Genomic DNA, 23,816 nt, shown 5'->3' on the forward strand with positions numbered 1-23,816 from the left:
CCGACCACTTTTAAAAGCTGTAACAGTTAGGCCTTAGGTTTAAAGACTGGTTCAGCTGAGAACAAAGTTGCTCTTCATGTGTTTCGTTCCGTATATAGCACTGTTCATGTACAGCTGTTTCAATGAAAATGAGTCAAATGACACTAAATGAGCAGCATTTGAAATGCATTAAATGTTTAAAAGAATTCAGCTTCTGTACAATAACATTAACTGTTTCAGATGTAACAAAGTCTGCATCATGTTGAAGGTCACTGATCATTTCTTCTAACCCCCATTCTTTTTTCTTTGTCACAACAGGTAAGGAGGAGCCTACCACTTATACCTGCACTACATGTAAGCAGTCTTATGGCAGCGCCTGGTTCTTGCTGCAGCATGCTCAGAACACCCACGGCTTCCGTATCTACCTGGAAAGTGAACATGGCAGTCCTCTGACCCCACGCATGGGTGGCCCTTCCTCCCTTGGCGGAGGCGCAGACTGCCCTTCTCAGCCTCCACTTCATGGCCTTCATCTGCCTCCTGATGCAAGTCCCTTCAACCTCCTGCGCATCCCTGGCTCGGGCTCAGGTGGAAGGGACAGTGTTGGAGCAGGAGGTGGCATTGGCACTGGCGCTGTTGGTGGTGGCCATCATCAGCGTTTCCCCCCAACACCACCCCTCTTCAGCCCCCCTCCAAGGAACCACCTGGACCCCCACCACCTGAGCCCAGAGGAGCTGGCGCTGGCAGCCCACCACCCGAGTGCCTTTGACAGGGTGCTGCGCCTCAATCCTCCTCTGCCTCTAGATCCCCCTCCAACAATGGACTTCTCAAGGCGGCTTCGGGAACTGGCGGGCAACACCTCAGGGTCCACTCCCCCGCTGTCCCCAAGCCGGCCAAGCCCCATGCAACGCTTACTCCAGCCATTCCAGACAGGAGGAGGAAGTGGAGGCACAGGAGGTGCAGGGGGCAGCAAACCTCCATATCTTGCTACTCCACCGCCTCTTCCAGGTTCCATGCAGTCACCTGTGGGCTCTCAGACCACGCCCACTACCCCTCTCCCCTCAGCAGGGGCTACACCCTCCTCTACCACCCAGTTGAAATCAAAGTGTTGTGAATTTTGTGGCAAGGCCTTCAAGTTTCAGAGTAATCTCATCGTGCACCGGCGTAGCCACACAGGAGAGAAGCCGTACAAATGCCACTTATGTGATCATGCGTGCACACAGGCTAGCAAACTGAAACGCCACATGAAGACACACATGCATAAATCGTCCTCACCAAATACAGGCAAGTCAGAAGACGGGCTTTCTACAGCCTCATCCCCGGAGCCTGGAACTAGTGAGCATGTGGGCAGCGCAAGCAATGCCCTCAAGTCAGTGGTGGCCAAGCTGAAAAGTGAGAATGACCGTATGCTACGTGAAAATGGAGAGGAGGAGGAGGAGGAAGAGGAGGAGGAGGAAGAAGAGGAGGAGGAGGAAGAAGAAGAGGAGGAGGAAGAGGAGGGGGAGGAGGAGGAAGAGCAGAATGGAGAGAGGGTAGCAAGACGAAACAATAACAGCTATCACTTTGGCTTGAACCTTGAAACGGCACGTCAGCATGAAAACAACGGCAGCATCGGAAGTCGACTGGGAGGAGTGGCCGATGAGGGCTCGATCCCTCGTTCGCTGCCTGAGGTGATGCAGGGAATGGGTCTTGCTGCGAGCATGCAGCACTTCAGTGAAGCCCTAAATGCACACAAACGAAATGCCATGGCCCAAGAGAACCACCTGCACCACCACCTCAACCGAGACCATCACCACAATCGTGAGATATGCGATGGAGACTCAGTGCTGGAAACCGATCGTGGGGAGGAGGGCTCAGTCTCAACGGTCAACGGTCGAGGAGCATCACCTAATGAATCCGCCTCCGTCGGCCTCTCCAAGAAACTGCTTCTAGGTAGTCCCAGTCCACTCAGTCCTTTCTCTAAACGTATCAAGCTGGAAAAGGAGTTTGACCTGCCCACTTCTACAATCCCTAACACTGAGAATGTCTACTCTCAGTGGCTGGCTGGCTATGCTGCCTCCCGACAACTCAAGGACCCTTTTCTGAACTTTGGGGATTCCAGACAATCGCCCTTTGCATCCTCATCGGAGCATTCTTCAGAGAACGGCAGCCTGCGTTTCTCAACCCCTCCGGGGGAATTGGATGGTGGGATGTCAGGCCGTAGTGGTACAGGCAGTGGGGGCAGCACACCACACCTCGGTGGTCCTGGGCGCCCCAGCTCCAAGGACGGCCGCAGGAGTGATACTTGTGAGTATTGTGGCAAAGTGTTCAAGAACTGCAGTAACCTGACAGTGCACAGGCGCAGCCACACAGGGGAAAGACCGTACAAGTGTGAGCTGTGCAATTATGCATGTGCCCAGAGCTCCAAACTTACTCGCCACATGAAGACCCATGGTCAGGTGGGCAAAGACGTGTACAAGTGTGAAATTTGTCAGATGCCCTTCAGTGTCTACAGCACCTTGGAGAAACACATGAAAAAATGGCACAGTGACCGTCCTTTGAGTACCGAAATTAAGTCAGAGTAGAAGGCCGAACAATGGGACCTTTTCCCCGCAGTTATGTCCACCATCAGTCCCCGGTTTATTCCCTGCCCCTTGTAGATTTGCCCCAATCCCAACACACCACTTTTGCCAATCTGGCAGAAGTTTAAGACCATGTGCTTTGCACCAGCACACCCTGTTTCCATTACTCATTGAATGCATGATCTGTATCGGGGCAATACTCTTGCATTGACGCAAAACTTCGAGCCTTTCTCTTGTGCAATAATTTACATGTTGTGTACTATTTTCTTTTATGAGTTTTCCTTTTCCATTTTTAAGAATTAGTCAGCATGCATAGTATGTTTTTGCTAATCAAAGAAAAAAAAAAAAGAAAAGAACTTGTCCCTGGTTGGTTAGTTGTTGAGTAAATGTGTTGCTGTTTTTCTCTTGTTCAGTTTTTTTCTTTTTATTCTTCAAAAAGAGAAAAGACAAGAAAGATACATCCATGCTGCATACATTCTGTAACACATATCATGTACAGTTCTGTTTTGTAACATGGAAAGTGAACATTCTTTGACTTGATCCATTTCTTACAACCCTGGAAATGCACTTATCCTGATCTTTCTAAAAGATACCATGTTCAGACAGGGTTTAAAAAAACCAACATGCATTGGCTTGAGGACTAAACTGTAAGTGGGCCTTGAAATTTCTTTAAAAAAGACAAGGGTGTGCTAGAATTCAATTTGTACTATCATTCGGTAGAATAAGAAAGAGTGCCTTTGATATCTTTAGACTGCATCGGCCATAACCTTATCTGGCATAAGTTTGGGGTCACATAAGCCACCCAGCGAAGGTCCTTGCATCAAGCACCTGACTGCTCAAATGGACTGTGATGATTCATGATGAAAGATCAGCGAGTTCTCTTTAATCATCATTTAGCTACCTATTACATGTTCAATAGGCTATCTTTAATATGTGGATTTCATGGCAAGCATGGTACAAGCAGTATTGTGTATATCTGAATTATTTGTAGTTTTGTTTTTTGGTGAGGAGGTACTTTTAAAACAAAGGTAACCTGTAGTGTACAATCCTGAATTTGAGGGATACAACGCATGGCTGAGAAGTGTCATGTATCTGCGTTAGCACAAACCTACAACGCTGCTTCAATACGTCAGTGTGTGGAACAATGCATAAAGTAATATATGAGCTCCAAATGAGGCTAACTTTATTTGAGAGCATTGAAATAACTACAAGCTAGACAGACAGAAAGCTACACAGAACTGGAAGCTACATATTACGGGGATTAGAGGCAATGTCTTTCACTTTACATTTCCAGTATCAAAACAGGGTCATAAGTATTATTGCAGAGAAAAAAATAGAGAATTGCAAAAAAATCTATCTGTACTCTAGGGCTCTTTCAAAAAAATCAGAATGAGATCATTTTAATCAGTGTGTATAGGCTAATGCAGAGCATTTTTGTTTGTTTGCTGTTGCTTTTTAACCCAAAGGCAGATTTTTTTTTTTTTTTTGTTGTTTCATTCAAGCCGTTCACAGTTTTCACTTGTCACTCCACCTGGGGTACATACTGACGTCTCTCGTGCATTGTGCCACACCAATGCAGGTTGAGTCTAAAAGCTAGATTGTCATTTATAGGACATAAAGTGCACTGTTTCCTTTTTTTCCTGTTTACAAGTTTACGTCAAAGGGGACGAAAACCTCACTGAAATGCTGTCAGACAATGAGGGTCCCATTGTTCTGAACAGTAAAAGATAAGACACATAATATGTTGTAACTCCACCCTCGTGACCTCTGTACCCTTGCCATTTCACCTTTGACCATTTGTCAAATTGTTACCCCTGGAATCCCCAACATTTAGCCTGGGCTGATATTTCATTGTTGTCAGCAAGATCTGTAAATTCAAAGGTTCACAGCGAGTAACCGATGCTCCTACACGGCCGTCAAATGGACACAGTTTTCATTCCTGCTGGCCACTGTAACATCCACTTTTTTTCTTTCTTCTTTATTTTAAAGGAGCTGTTGTTGTTGTCGTCTGTACCTGAATAATCTATAGACCTTACTGGCTTGTCAACTGACACTCCAAGTTGTGTTGCCCACACTGCAAGAATCTGTTTTTTGTATAAATCTTCCTTTAATTATAGATATGAAAATAAACTTTTGTTTTCAAATAACACTTCACGCTCTCTTAGGGGAAGATGTATTTAAGTTTAATTGTCGTTTCTCTTTTCCTCAGCGTCTTGGTGGTGTTCAAGACTCCGATCACAGTATATATGAAATGATACAAAAAAAGATGAAAAACAAACAAACAAAAAACAAAACAAAAAAAAACAAACTCTGTGATTTTTTTTTTTTCCGTATTTTGTTTTGCCTTGGCTCTTCACAGCTCTTCAGGTTGAAATACATTGGGGAAAGGATTAAAATTATATATGAATATATAATAAAGAACTTAAAATATAGGAAAATGCACACTCATGTCGATTCCTATGCTTAAACACATTTATGGTCTACTTTTTCTGTATTTCTAGAATTGTATTTGAATTCAATGTTCACTTAGAGTAGGCACTATAGTATTTATATTGAGGCTCGTATTTTTAACTGTTGCTTGTTCTCTCTAAAGGTATTTACCATACCTTCTTTTGGTAGTGGAAAAAAAATCCCAAGCTGCCACGGTATATTTTTTTAATTTGGCAGGATAATATAGTGCGAATTATTTGTATGTTTAAAGAAATAAAAGAAAAAAAACATAAAAAGCAGCTAAAATATGTGGCATTGGGAGGCGTCGTGGGGCCATCAGATGGCCGCTGCTGTTTCCTGTCCACAGAGGTGGTTGTACATATGTTTGCTTTTTGGTTCAGACCTCCTTCCCTTGTCCCCCCCCCCGCTGCCATTCTTGTATGCAGTAATGCAAGCTGACGTCGGCCTGTTCTGTTGTGTGCTTCTGTCTCTCTCACCCCTCCCACCTGACAACATTCCAACATCAAGAAGCTAGGGGGGAAAAAAACAAAAGAAAAAAAAACTTCATATGCAGTACATGGATTACGAAAAAGCGTCAAAATAAATACGTTGAAAAACAAATTTAATGTTTTGCAGTTTTTTTCATTGCCAAATACTAAATGGTGCTTTATATTTAGATTGGGTATACTTTCATATGCAAAGCATATTTAAAAATGACCCGGGGGACGTGGAGAAGCCTGCTTGAGTTGAGACTTTTTTGTAAATGGCAATGCGGAATATTTTGTTATCAGCCTTTTCTATTCCTGTTCTGAGAGCTGTTTGTTGTAACTTGAACTTGAACTTTATCTTTTACTATGGGAGTTACTATTTATTATTACCTATATGCTCTGTTTAAAACAGAGACATGGAATGGATTCTTTTTGGTTTTTTTGGTTTCTTACTTTTTTTGGTTATGTTATAATTTTAATTTTTTAAATTTTAATTTGTTTTTTTTGTAATGGTGGCCGATGGTCATTGGAGCTCTTTAATTTCTGTTGTACTTGTTTGGGGTCTCTGTTCAGTTGTATTGGGAAAACCACTGTCTGTGTTTTCTGGCAGATGTCTGCATAATCCTGTTCACACACCCATTTTGTCCCTTTATCAAAAAACAATTAATAAAAAAATGAAAGTATAATGGCACTTGTTGCTTATCTCCACTGTGTGTGTGTGTGTGTGTGTGTGTGTGTGTGTGTGTGTCAAGTTATCTCAAGTATGCATGCATGTATGTGTATGTAATTACCCCCACCCCACCCTACAGCTATGTTTTAGTTGCAAACTCGTCATCAAGCAATTACTGTTGTATCTTTTTGAATCTCCTATTTAAAAAATGGTCAAAACTCTTCCATTAAAAGCCATTTGTAACAAGTCCATACGCTCAGTTCCCCCAACAGAGTGAGCGAGTGTCTGATCTGATTTTCTTAACATACAAGGCTTACACCATTGATGCCAAACTCATTTACATCGTGGGCCACATATAACCCACTTTGATCTGGGCCAGTGGGCCAGACCAGTGAAAATCCTCTTTCTGTCAGTAACAAGTTTAACAACACATTGAATATAAGAAAAATAAGTAGATTTCAACTGTTTGTCTGCATAATGAAGAAATGGTCATGGAAGAAATCTGTCAGCATATGGACTCTTTGGGACTACATTTTAAGTAGGTTATATATATATATATATATATATATATATATATATATATATATATATATATATATATATATATATATATATATATATATATATATATAAGTGAAGGAACATGAACCTTTCTGTAATTTTTTTCTGTCAGTTTTAATTGTTCATTTCTTGCTTAGTTACTTTGGTGTAGCTATCAGTGTGCTGTCTCTATCAGTAGGAGAAGCTCAAAAACTTATGAAGCTACAGTTAAAAGTCCAAAATCTTTGCTCATCTTCACATCTTCCAAAGACATCCAGTGGGTTGAATTAGAGTGATTTGGCAGGTCAGTTCTAGCCCCTGATGGACTGATGTTTGACATACTTGCTTCACACTGTTCCTTGAACCTAATGAACTCAGCTCTCCACCCCAGAAGTCACCCTAGCCTTTGCTCAAGTACTTTATGGCCACTATATTACTTGCTCTGTGTATGTGTGTGCGTGTGTGTGTGTGCGTGTGTGTGTGGGGGGGTGTATGTGCCATCCTATCTGCTGGTCAACACAGTCCAGCTGTTTAGCTGTTTTAGTGCACGTGGGTACTATTTCCACTTAGTTTGCACACTATCTTAAAGCACATGTGTGCGCTATGCTGTCACTCCTCAGACTACAGTGAGTGTCTGTTGCTGATAATAGATGTCCCTTATGGGACCTCAGTCTCACATACACACACATGTGTATATACATACAGCGTATGAATGCATATACTTTCACAGAATGTACTTAAGTAAATATCATTATCTACCATTACCCCTCTGTTTGTTCAGTAGTCACAAAGGCTCATAAAACTGTCAGGATCAATCAGCACTGTGTCCTTCACACACCACACCCCTCTATCCAGCTCTCACACACACTTGAGCATCCTTATAAAACACCCGCATACCTGCTATTACATGTAAGATTTAGTCATTGTGAATTTCATTTAGTGTGGGAATCATTCAAATCAGGAAACGTAATAAAGGATTTCCCCGATCACCTAATGCAGCATAAGAAAAAATCAACACATCTTTAAACAGTCCAGAAATGTGTACACTCTCTGTTGTTTGGTATTTTTTTCAAAGCTATTATTATAATATTGATCAACACTGCACACACTCTTTAGCATATGCATGCAGTGGATACCGATCACAAAATCAACATTTTCTTCATGTGAGCCATCTAGAGTTAGGATTAGTATCTGGTTAATGTTGAGTCCTTTATATAGATTTTTTTTTACCTGTCTGGAGTTAAAAAGCTTTTAAACACTCCTGTTTAAAGACTAGTGCTATGATGTGTGAAACTTTAATTAACTCTAATGTGCTTGACACAAAACATAACTCTTGCTGTAGACAGGTCACTGGTAAACTAGTGAATGCTAAGACATTAAATGAAACCTGTGTCATGGTCTTTTAATCTGTTATTTAATCTATGCGGCATCCTGAATTTTATTACATTTGGGTTTGTATTGAGTTTCAATTCTGTACCTTTTGTGTTCATCTTTGTCCAGAGCTTATTGTTTCTTTCCCAGCTGCCATAGGGCAAGGGGAAGGGTATGACCAGGACAGGTCACCAGTTTGTTGCAGGACCAACACAGAAAGACAGACAACCATTTGCACTCACATTCACACTTATTGTCTGTTAGGAATCATCAGTTGACTGCATTGTTTTTTGACTGTGGGTACCCAGAAAGAAGCTATGCAGGTTTAGGGAGAATATGCACAAAGAGGTCCAGGTCAGATGGTGCATTGAAACCCACCAGCTTGTGAGGCAACAGTGCTAACCAATGCACTGCCGTCCTGCCACATTTTCCACCTTTGTCTGTATTTAGATGCCATTTTCTCCCTCAGTCTTTGACAGTTTGTCGTATCTTCCTCATGTTTCTGTTCTCCTTTGTTTTATTCTCCCATTTGCTACTGTTAGCTTGGATTTCATGCATAGATTTTATCACTGTTTTGGACTCTCCCATTACTCCACACAGTGCTGTTATCAGTAAGTTATTTATTAAAGTTTCTTGTTATTTTCCATTCCCTAACCAGTCCAGATTTTATCTGCAGCACATCAACTAGTGATGTTGTTAATTATTTGTCTTTATTATTTACTGTAGCTTTAGCGAGCAATGTGGCCATGCTGCATTATGATAAAAATAAGACTTATGGTCAAAAACAAATTTATGATTTGTTCAGATCCTATCCAAACCTGGCATGCTGTTACTGACCTAAACAGTAGAAGTGATTCAAAACCCCACAAGAAGTGGGAAATATTGCTGAATCAGAACCAAAATTATCTTTAAAAGACAGAGTTATGTTAGGTTGAAATACATTTGCACAAAACATCGCAATTCAGAGATGATCTCTGATCTTTAACTTTTGTCAGTGGAAGGATCCAGGAGTTTCTCTGTGAATCTCACATTCCTGTGGCAGCGTACTCGGTGCTTTAGGGGTTTTTCGCTGTAAAATAAGTTTTCTTCCCACGCAGTGAACAGCGGACGCTAATGTTTTTGTCACTTTTTACGGAATCAAACTCAAAGTAAGGTCAGTACTTCCACGCTTTAAACGCTGCACGCTCATGCTCTCTCCCGCACTCGATATATCGATATATTATCCATTTTTGATCTGCACACAGCTGTTGCCACGAACGTCGGACTCACTTACGTCATTGTCATGAGACACTCTTGCAAACGAAATCACGGTTTAGTAACGCAGTAACGCAGCGTGCTTATGGGAAAGTAACAGTAATCCAATTACTTTTTTTGCAATAGTAATTCCTTATTTTACTCGTTACTCGGAAGTAATCGGATCTCTGGTTGGGACTGGGAGCAGGTTTCTAACATCTTGCAGTCACTGCTGCTGGGGGAGTAACAACTTCTCCTGCTTTTCAGGTGCCCTTGACCAAGGCAGTGTACCTCAGCTGGTGCAGAGAAGAGCATTTAAAGATGTCACTTGTACTGGGCAGCCCTCAGGTGCAAAAGCCTCAGATTTCCCTACAACAACAAAGGCTGCAAAGGGATGCAAGGAAAACAAACTAAAAAGCAAAGTTTGTGCAACTAAGTTTGCTAAGTTACTTTCATGTCCTGACTTTTAGAAGACTCACTTCTAAAATGTTCCAATTACTACCATGGACACAGATATATAAAATCAAACACTGAAGCACGCAGACTGCTTATACAAACAATGATGGTTCGCTCTCAGGAGCTCAGCAATTTCCAACATGGTACCACGATAGGACGCCTCCTGTGCAACAAGTTCAATCATGAAATTTCCTCACTATTAAATATTCCATAGTCAGCTGTTAGTGGTATTATAACAAAGTGGAAGTGGTTGGGAATGACAGCAAATCAGGCACAAAGTAGTAGGGCATTTAAAATCACAGTGGATGCTGAGGCACAGTCTGCACAGAGGTCTCCATCTGTCTGCAGAGTCAATCGCTACAGACCTCCAAACTTCATGTGGCCTTCGGATTAGCTCAAGAACAGTGTGTAGCGAGCTTCATGGAATGGGTTCACATGGCAGAGCAGCTGTATCAAAGCTCTACATCACCAAGCACTATACAAAGGATGGGATGCAGTGGTATAACGTGTGTGAACTCTACATCAGTGCACAAGGCCAGATCCATAAAGACATGCATGAGTGAGTTTGGAACTCTATGCTGAATGGTCAACATAGAGTTCTGACCATAACCCGACAGAACACCTTTGGGATGAATTAGAGATAAGAATGTGAGGCAGGTCTTCTTATCCAACATCAGTGTCTGACCAGGACAAATGTCAATTCAATTCAATTCAATTCAATTCAATTCAATTTTATTTATATAGCGCCAAATCACAACAAAAGTCGCCTCAAGGCACTTCATAGATACAGAGAAAAACCCAACAATCAAATGACCCCCTATGAGCAAGCACTTTGGCGACAGTGGGAAGGAAAAACTCCCTTTTAACAGGAAGAAACCTCCGGCAGAACCAGGCTCAGGGAGGGGCGGGGCCATCTGCTGCGACCGGTTGGGGTGAGAGAAGGAAGACAGGATAAAAGACATGCTGTGGAAGAGAGACAGAGGTTAATAACAGATATGATTCAATGCACTGTTAACACATAGTGAGTGAGAAAGGTGACTGGAAAGGAAAAACTTATGGAATGCTCAGAAATTCCAATAAACACACTCCTAAACATTGTGGAAGGCCTCCCTAGAAGTGTTGAAGCTGAGAAGGGGGTGGCCAACATCATATTAAACCCTGTGAATTAAGAATGGGATGTCACTCAAGTTCATGTACTTGTGAAGGCAGACGAGTGAATGCTTCGTGTATATTGACATTGTATATATATATATATCTTGTATATGTATAGTATATATTGACATGATAGGACTAAAGAATTGGTCACCAGCACCACTGACTGGGCAAATAAAACAAATAAGCACCATTATTTCTTTCTACCACTGCCGGCTCATTTTCTCTTTCTGTGATAAATTCATGTTATAAATGTGTGAAGCATTCAAGTCATTTCTGCTCAAGCAGGCCTCTCCTGTGCTGGTTTATGTGAAAAGTATACTTTATTTGTCACCATTATAAAATCTATATGACCATGACCTGCAGTCCTCCATAAACTCCTGTGGATTTGTCTTTGGCCTGTAGGATTTCAACAATAAGAGATTCTCCAAAGACTTTCAAAAGCATGTTTTCACATTGCTTTTGTCACTGTGTGGCCTTGACATGACAGTGTTCCAATGGAATCTTGATAAAGAAAAGGAATTTATGTGTGTGCATGAATGTGTTTTGTCTGTCTTACTTCTAACTCATTATAAGTTGGCATCTGTACCACAGAAGTGCATTTTGTCTTGGCCAGCTTCCCTCTGCCATACATAGAAGAAGAAGCTATGTCTATACATATCAAACAGTTTATTATACACTGACCCCCGTAATCTATAGGAAAAGGCAGCAAAGTAAATGCCTTTTACTATAATGGAAAGTCATTGAACATTACTTAGCACTTATAATGACCACAAGGCCAGTCCACTATATAGAAAAATGCAATCAAAGCCAGTAAAGGAATAATGACTGCCTTTGACCGCAGCACACTTAACGCTGCTGTGTAGGAGTTCCAGTTTAACACACTGACTTAAGAACCACAGAATAAATCTTTGTCCACATCCTTTGAGGTGAAAATAGAGTTATTGGTTCATGGTGGTGATGCCATTTGATTAACTTGAATAACCTGTATAGCATGGCTGAAACATATAAAAGGTAGCTAATCTATCATGTGAAAGGAAAAGAAAAAAGTATTCAGCCAGCTTCTGCAGAGATACGTATTTTTCTTATCGTCTTCGTATTTTTCTGCCCTTTTGACCAACGGCTTTTATAGTCATAACAAAACACTCACCATAAGATTAGGCAAGACTCAAACCCATCACAACCAACAATGCATTGTTTTGAGTTGAAACCAAACTGTCTGTGAGCAAAACAAAGAGATGCAAAAGTTCACATAGCCTCCATTTTTGTGGCAGCTTCAGATACTCTTTGACAGAACTATCCATCCATCCATTTTTGCTTATCTGGGCCTGGTTCACAGGAGACATCACCCTGAGCAGTTAAACCCAGAACTCCCTCTCTACAGACACCTCTTTAGTCAGTGAGGAAACTGATGCATTCCCAGGTCAATTGGAAAATATCTCTCCAGCATCCCTGGGTCTATTCCAAGCCTTCTTAAGTAGGACAAACCAAGAACACCTTGCCTATGAAGCACCAAGGAAGCATCCTGGTTGCCTGGGTGTTCATATGTTTGAATCACCTCAACTGGTTCCTTTTGAGTAGTGACACTACTCTGCGTTACTCTTGAATGATTGAGCTCTTCACATCTCTAAGGAAGAGGCCACCCACCCTTCGGAGACTAGACATTTCCACTGTTTGTATCTGGGATCTTATTCTTTCAGTCACTACCCAGAGCTCATGGCTGTGGGTGAGGTTGGGGACTTACATCGACCTGTAAATCGACAACCTTGCTTTTATATTCTTCTCTCTCTTAACCATGATGAACTGATGCAGTGTCCACATCATTGCATTCCAGCCCCAATCCATCTCTCAGTCTACAGCTTCCCTCACTTCTTAACAAGACCCTGAGCTACTTAAGCTCCTCTACTTGAGGCGCCAAATGCTCCCTTGCCTGGAGTGGGTATTCCACTGCTGCTCGAGTCCTCACTAAGACCAAAAAAGTGGACCACATCAGTCCAGCTCTGAGGTCTTTACACTGGCTGCCTGTCCGTCAGAGGATAGACTTTAAAGTTCTGATGCTGGCCTATAAAGCTCTGAATGGTTTAGGACCAAAATACATCAGTGACCTCCTGACCCAGTATGAACCATCCAGATCCCTCAGGTCATCTGGATCCGGTCTTTTATCAGTTCCCAGAGTCAGAACCAGACACGGAGAAGCTGCATTCAGCTTTTATGCTCCTTATATCTGGAACAAACTCCCAGAAAGCCTCAGATCAGCTGAAACACTCAGTTTATTTAAATCCAGGTTGAAGACTCACCTGTTCTCAGCTGCATTTGAATAAAACATCAAATCCACACTTTAAGCTTAAATTTCAAAACTTACATTTAACTACTGATTTTATCTACTGTTCTGATTTTATCTGTTTTGATTTTATATACTGTTGTTTGTTTGTTTGTTAATTAGTTAGTTTGTTTATTTGCTTGTTTTAATCAATTTTAAATCATGATTTTTATTTGTTTGTGTTTCTAATGTCTCTGTAAAGCACTTTGAATCGCCTTGTTGTTTAATTGTGCTATACAAATAAACTTGCCTTGCCTTTTCCAACTGAGGACCATGGCCTCGGACTTGGAGATGCTAATTCTCATCCTCATTCTTCACACTCAGCTGCAAATTGCTTTACTGAGGCCACAATGGATGAAGCCTTCCACTGCTTGGCTTTGCCACTTGACTATGCCTAGAAATTCTGTCCATAACAGATTCAATGACAAAGAGCACTGATTCTGCAAAAGTGATGCAAACACTGCAAAAGTTAATCGCAAACGTTTCTATCAACAGTATTATATGTATCACATGATTAAAATTTGTATTTGTTTCTCCCTTACAACACTGAAGAATCTTCCACTTCTTGTGTCTAAGTGCAAACCTGTGTTTTTCCATTTTCTCAAGTTGGAGTGTGTTTGACCTCCCTGGGCCACAGTACAAACTGCATGCGCATATATGCGGCTTTTGATTGTCAAACATTAGGAAAAACTGCTCAGCAGACTGCTGGACAAACCCCATGTTTTCTTCAACTATTCCTTTGTGTTGGTACCCCTATTTTGTGTTAACAGAGCAAAAATTTGGTGGAGGCAGTGCAGGAAGAAAAATGCTAATACTGCACTGTAAAAATGTTTAGAAATAAAAGCTTAAATGCATGATTAGAAAACAATAATGCTAATTGTGGTAATAATAGTGAAGTGTGGTGTCTTTATGATTTATCGTCAGTTCCAAGAAGAGTGGGACTTCAACATTATAACCACTGCAAACAATAATCAGTGGGTAGTTTAATTTATAACAAATACTTTATGAACCATTTGATTTTGAACCCCCCCCCCCCCCCCCCCCCCCCCCACACACACACACACACACACATTTATTTTAAGAAACTGTCGTTATGCATTGGCTTTGATGATAAAGTCACAGGGCACAATGTCTATGTCACAGGTAAATGTTCCATTTTAATCCACTCACATAGTTGTAGGTGTCAGATTCCTTTTGCATTTGTGATAAATCAACCGACAGACAAAAGCAAGCAGGTACATCTGTGTATCTCACTCACAAAACAACAGCATCTTAAGCTCCGCTGTTAAAACGCTGTGATTTCACCAACTTGTGTCATTACCGTGTGCCTTGTTTTGATGAGATTATTGATTCTTACGAGAGGATTTTTGTGTTTCATGAGCACCAAAAGGTTTTTATTCCCACAAATAAAACTGTGTTGAATGCTTTACTTTTCAAAACCTGTCCTTGGTGTAGCTGCTGGAATTGTTGAGACTATTCAAAGAACACCATGGAAAACACAGCGGCGTTCGAAGTTACTTAATCTCATGTCGAGCCTTATAATCATGCCCCCACTGCCCATGCTTTGACTGTGTTTCTGATACGTTCCTAGAAGAGAAGATTATTTGCAAATTTCTTGATTTAGTAAGAAATGTGTGGCTCCTTTGTCACTGCTTGCTGATAATATTATACAGTGCTATTTGAATCAGTTTTAGGTGTAGCAGTTAGTCAACCCCCAGCCTACACAAGTGCACACATGCTTACACACAAAGCTAAGCTGAGCCATGAGAGGTCAAAGTCTATTGATAGCCTTTCAGTGAAGGAATGCAAGGTGGAGAAAAGACAAATCAAACAGCAGGTGTGTTGATCTGCGTTCCCCTTGTCTCCCCTCCAACATTGCCGTACTCACTTCAAAAACTGCATATGCTGAGGGTGTAACTGAGAATGCCAAGGGTTGAGGAAACTGGGGGAAAGGGGGAAGGGCGTCTGGCCCTTTGCAGGGTCGCAAGGTGAGAGAGCAGGCTTAGCGGAAGAAAAGAGAGAACCCTCCCTCCCTTTTCTCCTCTTTTCATTCTTTCACCCCACCCCTCGAACCCAGTCTGAAGTTCAAATTCATTGTCAAAGTGAATGAATGAAAGAATGAATGAGTGAATGAATGAAGGGGTGGGGGAGGGTCAGAGAGGAAACAGAGCAACATGTGTCAATGTGGGGCTAGCAAAGGAAAAGCATTTTCCAATTTTCCTTAAATATAACTGGATATTAAAATGAGCTGTTTGTGACAAACAACAAATCAGGACCCACATCATTAACTTTAAACGTGTCAGACAGATGATGTACACTTTAAATCATTTGCTTGTATTTATGGCTTCATTCTCCAGTTAGAAAAATTACGAAACAACTGCAATGCTTATAAAGCATTTATGATCCTTTCTAATATGTTATGAGTGCCACTTCAGAGACAGTTTAAAATGCTGGTTATTTTTCAGGGATTTCATATTGTAAAACAGTAAAGGCCAATAAACACCAAATAACCCTTTTGCAGTGTGGCTGAAAGATGAAAAGAATAAGCTCACTCATTGACTGCACTTGATAATGTTCTCCGTTATATCATCCTCCCCGATTGTACTCTAACCCCCCCTCTCGACCTCACAGTGCAGCAGTAGGCAGCAAGGGCTACACTGGGTTCGGATCCTCCAGGGTCATTAAGGACTGTCTCTGATCTCTGACCCTAGAAAGAGGCCTCTCGGCCTGGCTGGGCTAACGGAAAATCCCTGAGGCCTGAGCTGGATAAAAGGATGTCCAGGAAAGGCATGGATTATCAGTGTGAATATGTGTGTTTGTGTGTCTGTGTGTGTGTGATGACCCTGGAGACTCATGCCCATCTTGTGTAACCAAGTCTAGGACACAAAATCTCCAACATGCACGCATACACACCGAGGTTATGGAGGTTAATTGCAGCTACACAGATGAGAGGGGTGGGGGGCAGTCACCTTTGTTGGAAAAGAAAAAAAATATTGCGATGTTATGTCTGGAACCTGTGTGGATATATACAACACATCTATAACCCAGCTCCACACACACACACACACACACACACACACACACACACACACACACACACACACACACACACAGCCATTCTGTCCTTTAATCTCTTCCACTCATTTTCCTCCTGCGCGTTCATTTGTGTGTGTGAAAGGTCAAAGTTCAACCTGTGGGTTTGAGGCTTGGGTTTCACATGACTAAACACCTTTGTTGCTGGTTGCAGGAGGAAGACTAAACATGTGTGGGTACACTTAGAAGCGGTGGGGGTGTATCTAGTGTGTTGCGTCTAGTTAACGTTCACACAGCTTCCAGCCCCACCTCTTCACCCAGGTCCAGGTTTCAGTGTCTGCTTAAAACCACGGGACTGCATGGAAGCGTGTGAACGCCTCACAAGCACAATACACACAACGGACTTACATACAGACTCCCAACAGCTGCAAGAGGTGTCAGTTGGTAAAACCTGCAGTGAAACCAGCCTCACCCTGCCTTCAGGTACTCCTTTCCATGGAAAGAGTTTCTTTTACACCGGTTTACTGTTTTAATATTCCATGACAATCACAAAGCTGTTTAAAGGAGTGGTTTAAAAAAAAAATTAGGGGGAATTAGTATCTTTATTTCAAAAGCTGGAATCAAAACTAGAATCATCAAAACGTCAACTCCAACTTTAATTAATTAATTAATTTTGGTCCTGGGACATAAAACAGGGAGCATCAAAAATAATCTTCTTTTTTTTTTTTTAAGTAATGGGCAAAGAAGCACCGGTAATTTTAAAATACATGGCTCAATATAAAGTTTTACATACAAAACTTACAATGTCCACTATTGGAGGCACAGTATATGTCTATGTGACTGAGTTGGGTTAAAATACTGCGATTTACAACCAAGCTTGTTGGATAATGGCAAGATTATTGAAATTGCCATAGTGTACCAAGTTCTGCCACTAAAGGATACCTTGACCCAAGCAATCATCTTAATTACCATCAACTCTGTATGTGTTATGTTGTAAAACACCAACACCCTATCATCTCACCACACTTTACATGTATATCCCAGCCTCTCCAGCCACTCTATCAGACTGTTCCATCAACCACAGTTATAGTCTAATACAGCGGTCCCCAAAGCCTGGGCCACGGACTGGTACTGGTCCATGAGTCGTTTGGTGCCGGGCGGTGTGTGAAATTGATGGTTTTCAGGGTTTTCATTGTTAACTCAGTTTCCCTGGTCTTTTCCCGTGTTGTAGTTGTGTGTCTTACTTAGAAAGAACCATTTACATACCGCTATGGTGGTTTGATCCCAGGCTCCTCCAGTCTGCATACCAAATATCCTTGGGCAAGATACTAACCCCATGTTGCTCATCCATTGAAGTCTGAATGCGTATGAATGTTAGACACTTAACAACTTAGAAAACGTGCTTGTGTGAATGGGTGTAATTGGGTGAATGAATTAGTTGTATAAAGCGCTTTGAGTGCTCAGACAGAATAGAAAAGCGCTATATAAGAACCAGCCTCAGATTCCACCTTTTTGTTGACTCTTTATTTTTCTTTCAGTAAAACCTTTCAACTGCTTACAGATTTATGTCCTGTTTTTGACTCCACTTGCTGCCTAAATCTTAAAGAGAAGTTATTTAAAGGCAAAGAAAAGTTTCTAAAACATATATATATATTAATTATCTTTTAGTCATTGTATGATGCCAGTATTGGTCCGTAGGTTGCTTGGTCCACCTCTTTGGTCCAGTTACGGTATTCTGTGAACTGACTGAATTTGGTAGATCTGTATTTCATAAAGATCAAAACAACTTTGGAAATCCCCTAACATTTATAGCTTTGATTGAAATGCCTCATCAAGATTTGGATGCAACGCTATGGAATTTGTTACACATAATCATGTTCCCCTCCAGATGTTAACTCTCATGATCCAGTCCTTGCCAAAGGCATCAGCTTTGGTGTTTTTAAAAAATTAAAATGAGCAAATATTAGCTTGTCTGTATGCTGTATTGAAATGGTAAACATGATAGGTATTATGGCCACTAAACATCCTTATGGAAACATTATTACTGTGGACATTTGAGGACCCTGATGCTAGATTTTACCAGTGTCCTAAGAAATAGCTCACAAAGCCTGAAGCAAGCCTTTGGAATTGCCTGTAATTTCATATAATTTTTTCCCACCAAAGTTTTTGAATAAACCCTTGCAGGTCTGTAAAGACTAGTAAAAAAATGTACAAATCAGACAAGGAAAAAATTTTTTTTTTTGAATTACTTATATACAAACGTACACTGTTATTGTCGGGTCTGTTAAAGTAAATGAAAAACTAATTTCAACAGGTAACAAACAAACAAAAGAAACTTTGTGGAAGTACTGCTCGCCTTCATTAACAGCTTCATCACTAACTTTCCAGACTTTCACACAAGTAAAATTATCTCTCAAGCATTCATGAGTGACAAATGAAACCAGACAGACAGCAGCCTAAACAGGTTTGGTGGTCAAGTTGTCATCATTGGTGTTTTCTATACTTCCAACTTTTTGCACTGCTCAGAAATGGGGTCAAGCTGGCTTGGGAAATTCTAAAATCCACTGACACTGACTAAAGTTACTTGTATCTTACACTACTTCCTTTTTTCCTGGAACAGAAAGTGTATTTGTCTCTTCAACCAGCTCTATTTCTGACTTACAGGTGGAGGGTGAACCTGATGAGTTGGCTTTTTCTCTTTCTGGGTCACTGAGGAGAAACAAAAAGACAAAGGGAGAGAGATTGAGCTAGAGAGAGAAAGAGAGAGAGGGAGTGATGTACACAAAAAAAGTTCCATGAAATTATCTAGGCATTCTACAGCCAGTATGGGATTCTGGTATGATAAAGTTCTTACAGTAATTCTGTTGAATCAAAAATTCATAGAGACTAATAAAAGCTGTCAATGGACAGCTGGACTGAGAAGCAGCACTGACAGAAGTAGATACATTTCCCATCACCCTGTTAGTGGTTGTGGAACCTCCTTTTAAGTTGTGCTTTACTGTAATTTGGTGGTGGGAGGCCAATGAAGACTCCTGGCTCTGTTGTCTTTGCAAATCCTACTGCATTAAATAAGGAAGCTAAAAGAAAAAGGGAAAAACTTTATTTATATGACAAATATTCGGATTTGAGGGTTTAAATATTAATAGACCACCCAAGAAGTTTGTACTCAGGTGAGTTAAAAGCTAATTAAACACCTAGTATTAGCTCATTATTCTTCAGACACATACTATCATCCAGGCCTGGACTGGTGCACATTTGACTAGAGACCGGCCCACCAGGTATTATAGTAAAAGCCATGAAGCCTTTGAATGAAAACCGACGCTGTTGTGACCAGAGATGGGCAGTAACGCGTTACTTGTAACGCGTTACTGTAATCTGATTACTTTTTTCAAGTAACGAGTAAAGTAAGGGATTACTATTGCAAAAACGGTAATTAGATTACCGTTACTTTCCCGTAGGAACGCTGCGTTACTGTGTTACTAAAACCGTGATTTTTTTGCGAGAATGTCTCACGACAGTGACGTAAGCGAGTGCGCCGTTAGTGACAACAGCTGTGTGCAGATCAACAGTGGATCACATATCGAGTGCGGGAGAGAGCATGAGCGTGCAGCGTTTAAAGCGTGGAAGTACTGACCTTATTTTGAGTTTGATTCCATAAAAAGTGACAAAAACATTAGCGTCCATCGTGCGTGGGAAGAAAACTTCTTTTTACAGCGAAAAAAACCCCTAAACAAGCACCGAGTGCGCTATGACGTAATGGGAAATTCACAGAGAAACTCGCGGATTCTTCCATTGACCGCGGCACACCTGCACCAGGGTAAACCTCCGCCTACCTCAGTCCTGCTTTACAGGTGAAATTAGAGCAACAGGAACGCTGAGTCTTTGACTTTATTTATTTTCTGCTGTGTTTTACTTGCATCTATTTGAAAGAGTGAGTGTAAACACACACACAAAAAATATTTTATTTTATGTGCTGGAATGTGCAGAAAATAGGTTTAAATGTTAAACTAATTTATTCAAGTCAGAGAATGTTGCTTATAGTTTAATTTTTACTTGATGCATAAAGTTAAAAGATTAAAACTGATAAAACAAGTTAAAAAAAGAGACTTTTCCATTTGATTCCATTGTATGATGGATTATGCAGAAAAAGTAGAATTGGGCTGAAAGATCTATCGCTTTATCACCTCTTCAGGTTGTAAATCGTGTTTTTAAAAAGTAACTAAGTAACTAAGTAACTAAGTAATTAATTACTTTTGAAAATAAGTAATCAGTAAAGTAACAGGATTACTTTTTTGGGGAAGTAATCAGTAATTAGTTACTGATTACTTTTTTCAAGTAACTTGACCAACACTGGTTGTGACAGTGATGTACACTGTCTTGTTGGTATATGGTGTATATATATATATATATATATATTTCTATATGTTGTACGTCAAATAAAAACTTTGGTTGTAAGATTCAGATAATTATTTAATAAAAGCTAGACATTTTAAATGAGAATAACAAAGAAAAGTATTTCTTTGTGCCCCCCTCTCCCTGTTAATGCCCTACCTGGCCCAACGTGCCCCCCTGGCAAAACTTTGCTAGACCCGCCCCTGCACAGTTACCAGCTGTCAGCTACTTAGAAAAGGATCCTGGTGTTATTTGTCTCTCAGAAACAGATCATAACTTCCCTTCAACTCATTCATGTCACCTAAAGGTAAACCTGTTTCTCCATCAGCTCTGTTGATTCAGTAAGGACATCTCCTGGTTTCATCTTCATGTTTCCCTCTCACCACATAACCAAACCATATCATGACCAGCAGCTTTTACAGCTGTGGCTCCAGCAAAAATCAGCTGATACTAGAAATTAATATTAAATAAATTCTACCAACGGCTGATTGAGCTTAAACGTGCTGCTCTTGTTTAGCGCGTCCTCCGCTGGTTTCCTCTTTCTGGCGCAAAGTGCGCGATAAGCAAACAAGCGAGACGGGACCTGCGACAGAAAAGCCGATTAGCTGATTATTGATCAGTTTCATGACTGAAGTCAACATTAGAGGTAGGGGGAGAGAATGAGAGAAGAAGAAGCAGCTGACAGCATAAAGACCAGAATAACTCCAGCTTTGTGTCTTTTTTTCATTCTAGCTGAAGTCCGGGACAAACTGTGTTCCTTCTCATCTCAATACGAAACGCGTAATATTTTCTCTGAATGAGGGACGATTCCGTTTTTTACAGGACGGTTGGCAACTCTACTCACTAACCTTATGAATAAAATAAAGTTCACTAGCAGTAACATCATAGCACCCGCCCAGCTGTGTAGAAACTCCGTCATGCTAGCTAGTACACAGTACCAGTTATTGTAACTGACTGTAAAAAGTCAGGACAATGAAAATAAACTCCACCTAAACTTGGTTTATATCTGACCCAGATAGACTGCAGCTCATAACTTCTTACCTGAACTTCAGTTCACCTGACACTCGCACCGGCGGCCGCCTCGGGTCTCTCCTCCTCCTGCCTCCCCTTTCCCTCATCCACGTGCTGGACTCTGTGGAAGCTCCGCCATTGCCACCACCAAACAACTGAGTTATTTTTACACATCTGCCAGCATCTGGCCAATCCACAACCTTTCATTGTTTATACCGTTACAAACCCTCACAAAACAAAATAAAACAAAACAAAAAACCATTGGCCCATAAAAACGAAAAATCACCATCAGCCCGATGGCCAGTCCAGCTATGCTATCAACCAAAATACCAAGTATGGCTGCTTGAAGGCCTAAGAAAGTCCAAGGAGGTGACAGCTGCAGTAGCAGAATATATGAATCAACCAAATCCTCAAGCAGGTTAATCAGTCCTCTTCTTTGTATTCTTTCTTTAAAGCTATCAGGTCTATGGACATGGGAGAGTTATAGATTGCCATAAATAATGAACTATTTCTCTAAGAAGACCTTAGACATTGACATTTTGGAACACTAATCACTCTCTTCATGTTTTGAAACATATTTGAATGCAAAGACGATCAAATTATTGGGCCAAAAAAGTGTAAAAGGCAAAGTGGTGATAAGTGAAAGAAAGAAAAGAGGTGTACATGTACAGTATCCTATCTGTCCCATCGCCTCCGGCTGGTGTAGTTCAGAATAACCCCCTCCACCTCAACACACACACACACACACACAGCTGAACATACACAGCTGGCTCTATGCCAGTCATCTCTTTGTTTTCCCAGAAACTGTCACAAAGAAACTCTCTTTCCTTTTTACTTTCTGTCTCTCTGTCTCTCTCACACACACACCCACGCACTCCATGCCCCTAAGCACCGGTCATATGATTGACCTGTTCTACTGGCCCATCCACACCTTTGTACACACACAAGATCACACAGGTACACACACACCTGTTATCAGCCACACCCACAGGTAAGAAGTGCTGAGTGAAACTGCAGGGAGGCTGTCTGCTAAAGCAAACATGCGCATTCATGTGCATCTCACATAGACATTCAGTGTTTTTAAAATGACCAAAGAACTGCTCATAGCTTGCCACTCGTCCACACAGGATCGGTCAAGCAGATTTGTGCATTACTGTCATTCCACGACCGGTTTGTGTGTGTGAGGTTATTGTAGTTGCTAGGTGCAATCAGTTTTCAGGTGATTGATGGCTTTAATCCGAGTCCATTATGCTGCTAAGGGCCCACATGTTGGAACTTGTTAGGATTATCAAACTGTAGACAGAGGTGTGCGCACGCACACATACAGACACACACTCACACACACAGACAATATGTGAACATTTCCCTGCTTTCATCTCTTCTTTCCATTCATCCACCCATTGGGCCTATTAAAACAGTAACAAAGTAATGATAGATTGATCACAGGCTGAGCTGATTGTGTTTATTTTCCATCCATGTGTATGTGAGTGTGTGTACTTGAAATGAGCTGAGGCCAGCTCCAGTAAACTAGGCACCATTTCACTGTAATAACAGTAATCAGTTCAGCCCATTTTAAATAAGACCAAAGTGAGGGTATTGTTATGCTCAATTACTGCCTGTAGTTAGGTCATGCACAAATAAATGCCTACATGTGTATGTACTTAATTCCTGTACATTAATGCTTTTCACCAGTCTGGACAAATGTAAAGATTGGGAAGACTTCATTTATTAAAAAAAGATTAATAAAGAAATCTATTCATAATTGTAATGCATAGAATTGGCACCTCAGAAGTAAGATGCAATAATAAATGACAAATGACAAGCTGTTGTGATAATCACATTAGATTGACACATTAGAATAATGCCTTCTCTACTCTGGGTTGGTCGAGTCTTCTTTCAACTTCTTTCAACTTCTTAACATCCACCAGGCCACTGGTACGTTATCTAGGGTAAGGAATAGGGCATGGATCAGTTTAACGTCAACTTTTTGCATAGACTCTTTGAATATTTGGAACACCAAGATGGGAAAACAATGTATCAGAAATCATTTATAAGGTAAAGGCTTCTAGTTTTTGGAAATTAGCTGATACTGGTTAAAACAGGCACCAGTCTAGATCTTGTTAGTAGCCAAAACAAAAATCAAGCCTAAAGGTAAAATCTGTGTCAATAGTTCCTGTGTTAAA

The 23,816-nt window shown here is 41.0% G+C and overlaps 1 protein-coding gene across 2 annotated transcripts in view; it reads left to right on the top strand.

Annotated features, from left to right (window-relative positions):
* bcl11aa (BCL11 transcription factor A a) overlaps positions 1–6,141 on the top strand; it is a 53,545-nt gene extending 47,404 nt beyond the window's left edge. For both annotated transcript variants that reach the window (XM_085478454.1, XM_085478455.1), the window contains exon 3: positions 298–6,141. In XM_085478454.1, coding sequence (XP_085334580.1) covers positions 298–2,540 — 2,243 coding nt within the window. In that variant the 3' untranslated portion in view covers positions 2,541–6,141. The remainder of the gene's footprint in view (positions 1–297) is intronic.
* Positions 6,142–23,816: the final 17,675 nt, after the last annotated feature.

Source organism: Copadichromis virginalis, linkage group LG13 (genome assembly GCF_057382275.1).
Source record: "Copadichromis virginalis isolate Kocher_CV1m ecotype Utaka linkage group LG13, C_Virginalis_male_GT1.1, whole genome shotgun sequence".
Classification (NCBI taxonomy): Eukaryota; Metazoa; Chordata; class Actinopteri; order Cichliformes; family Cichlidae; genus Copadichromis; species Copadichromis virginalis.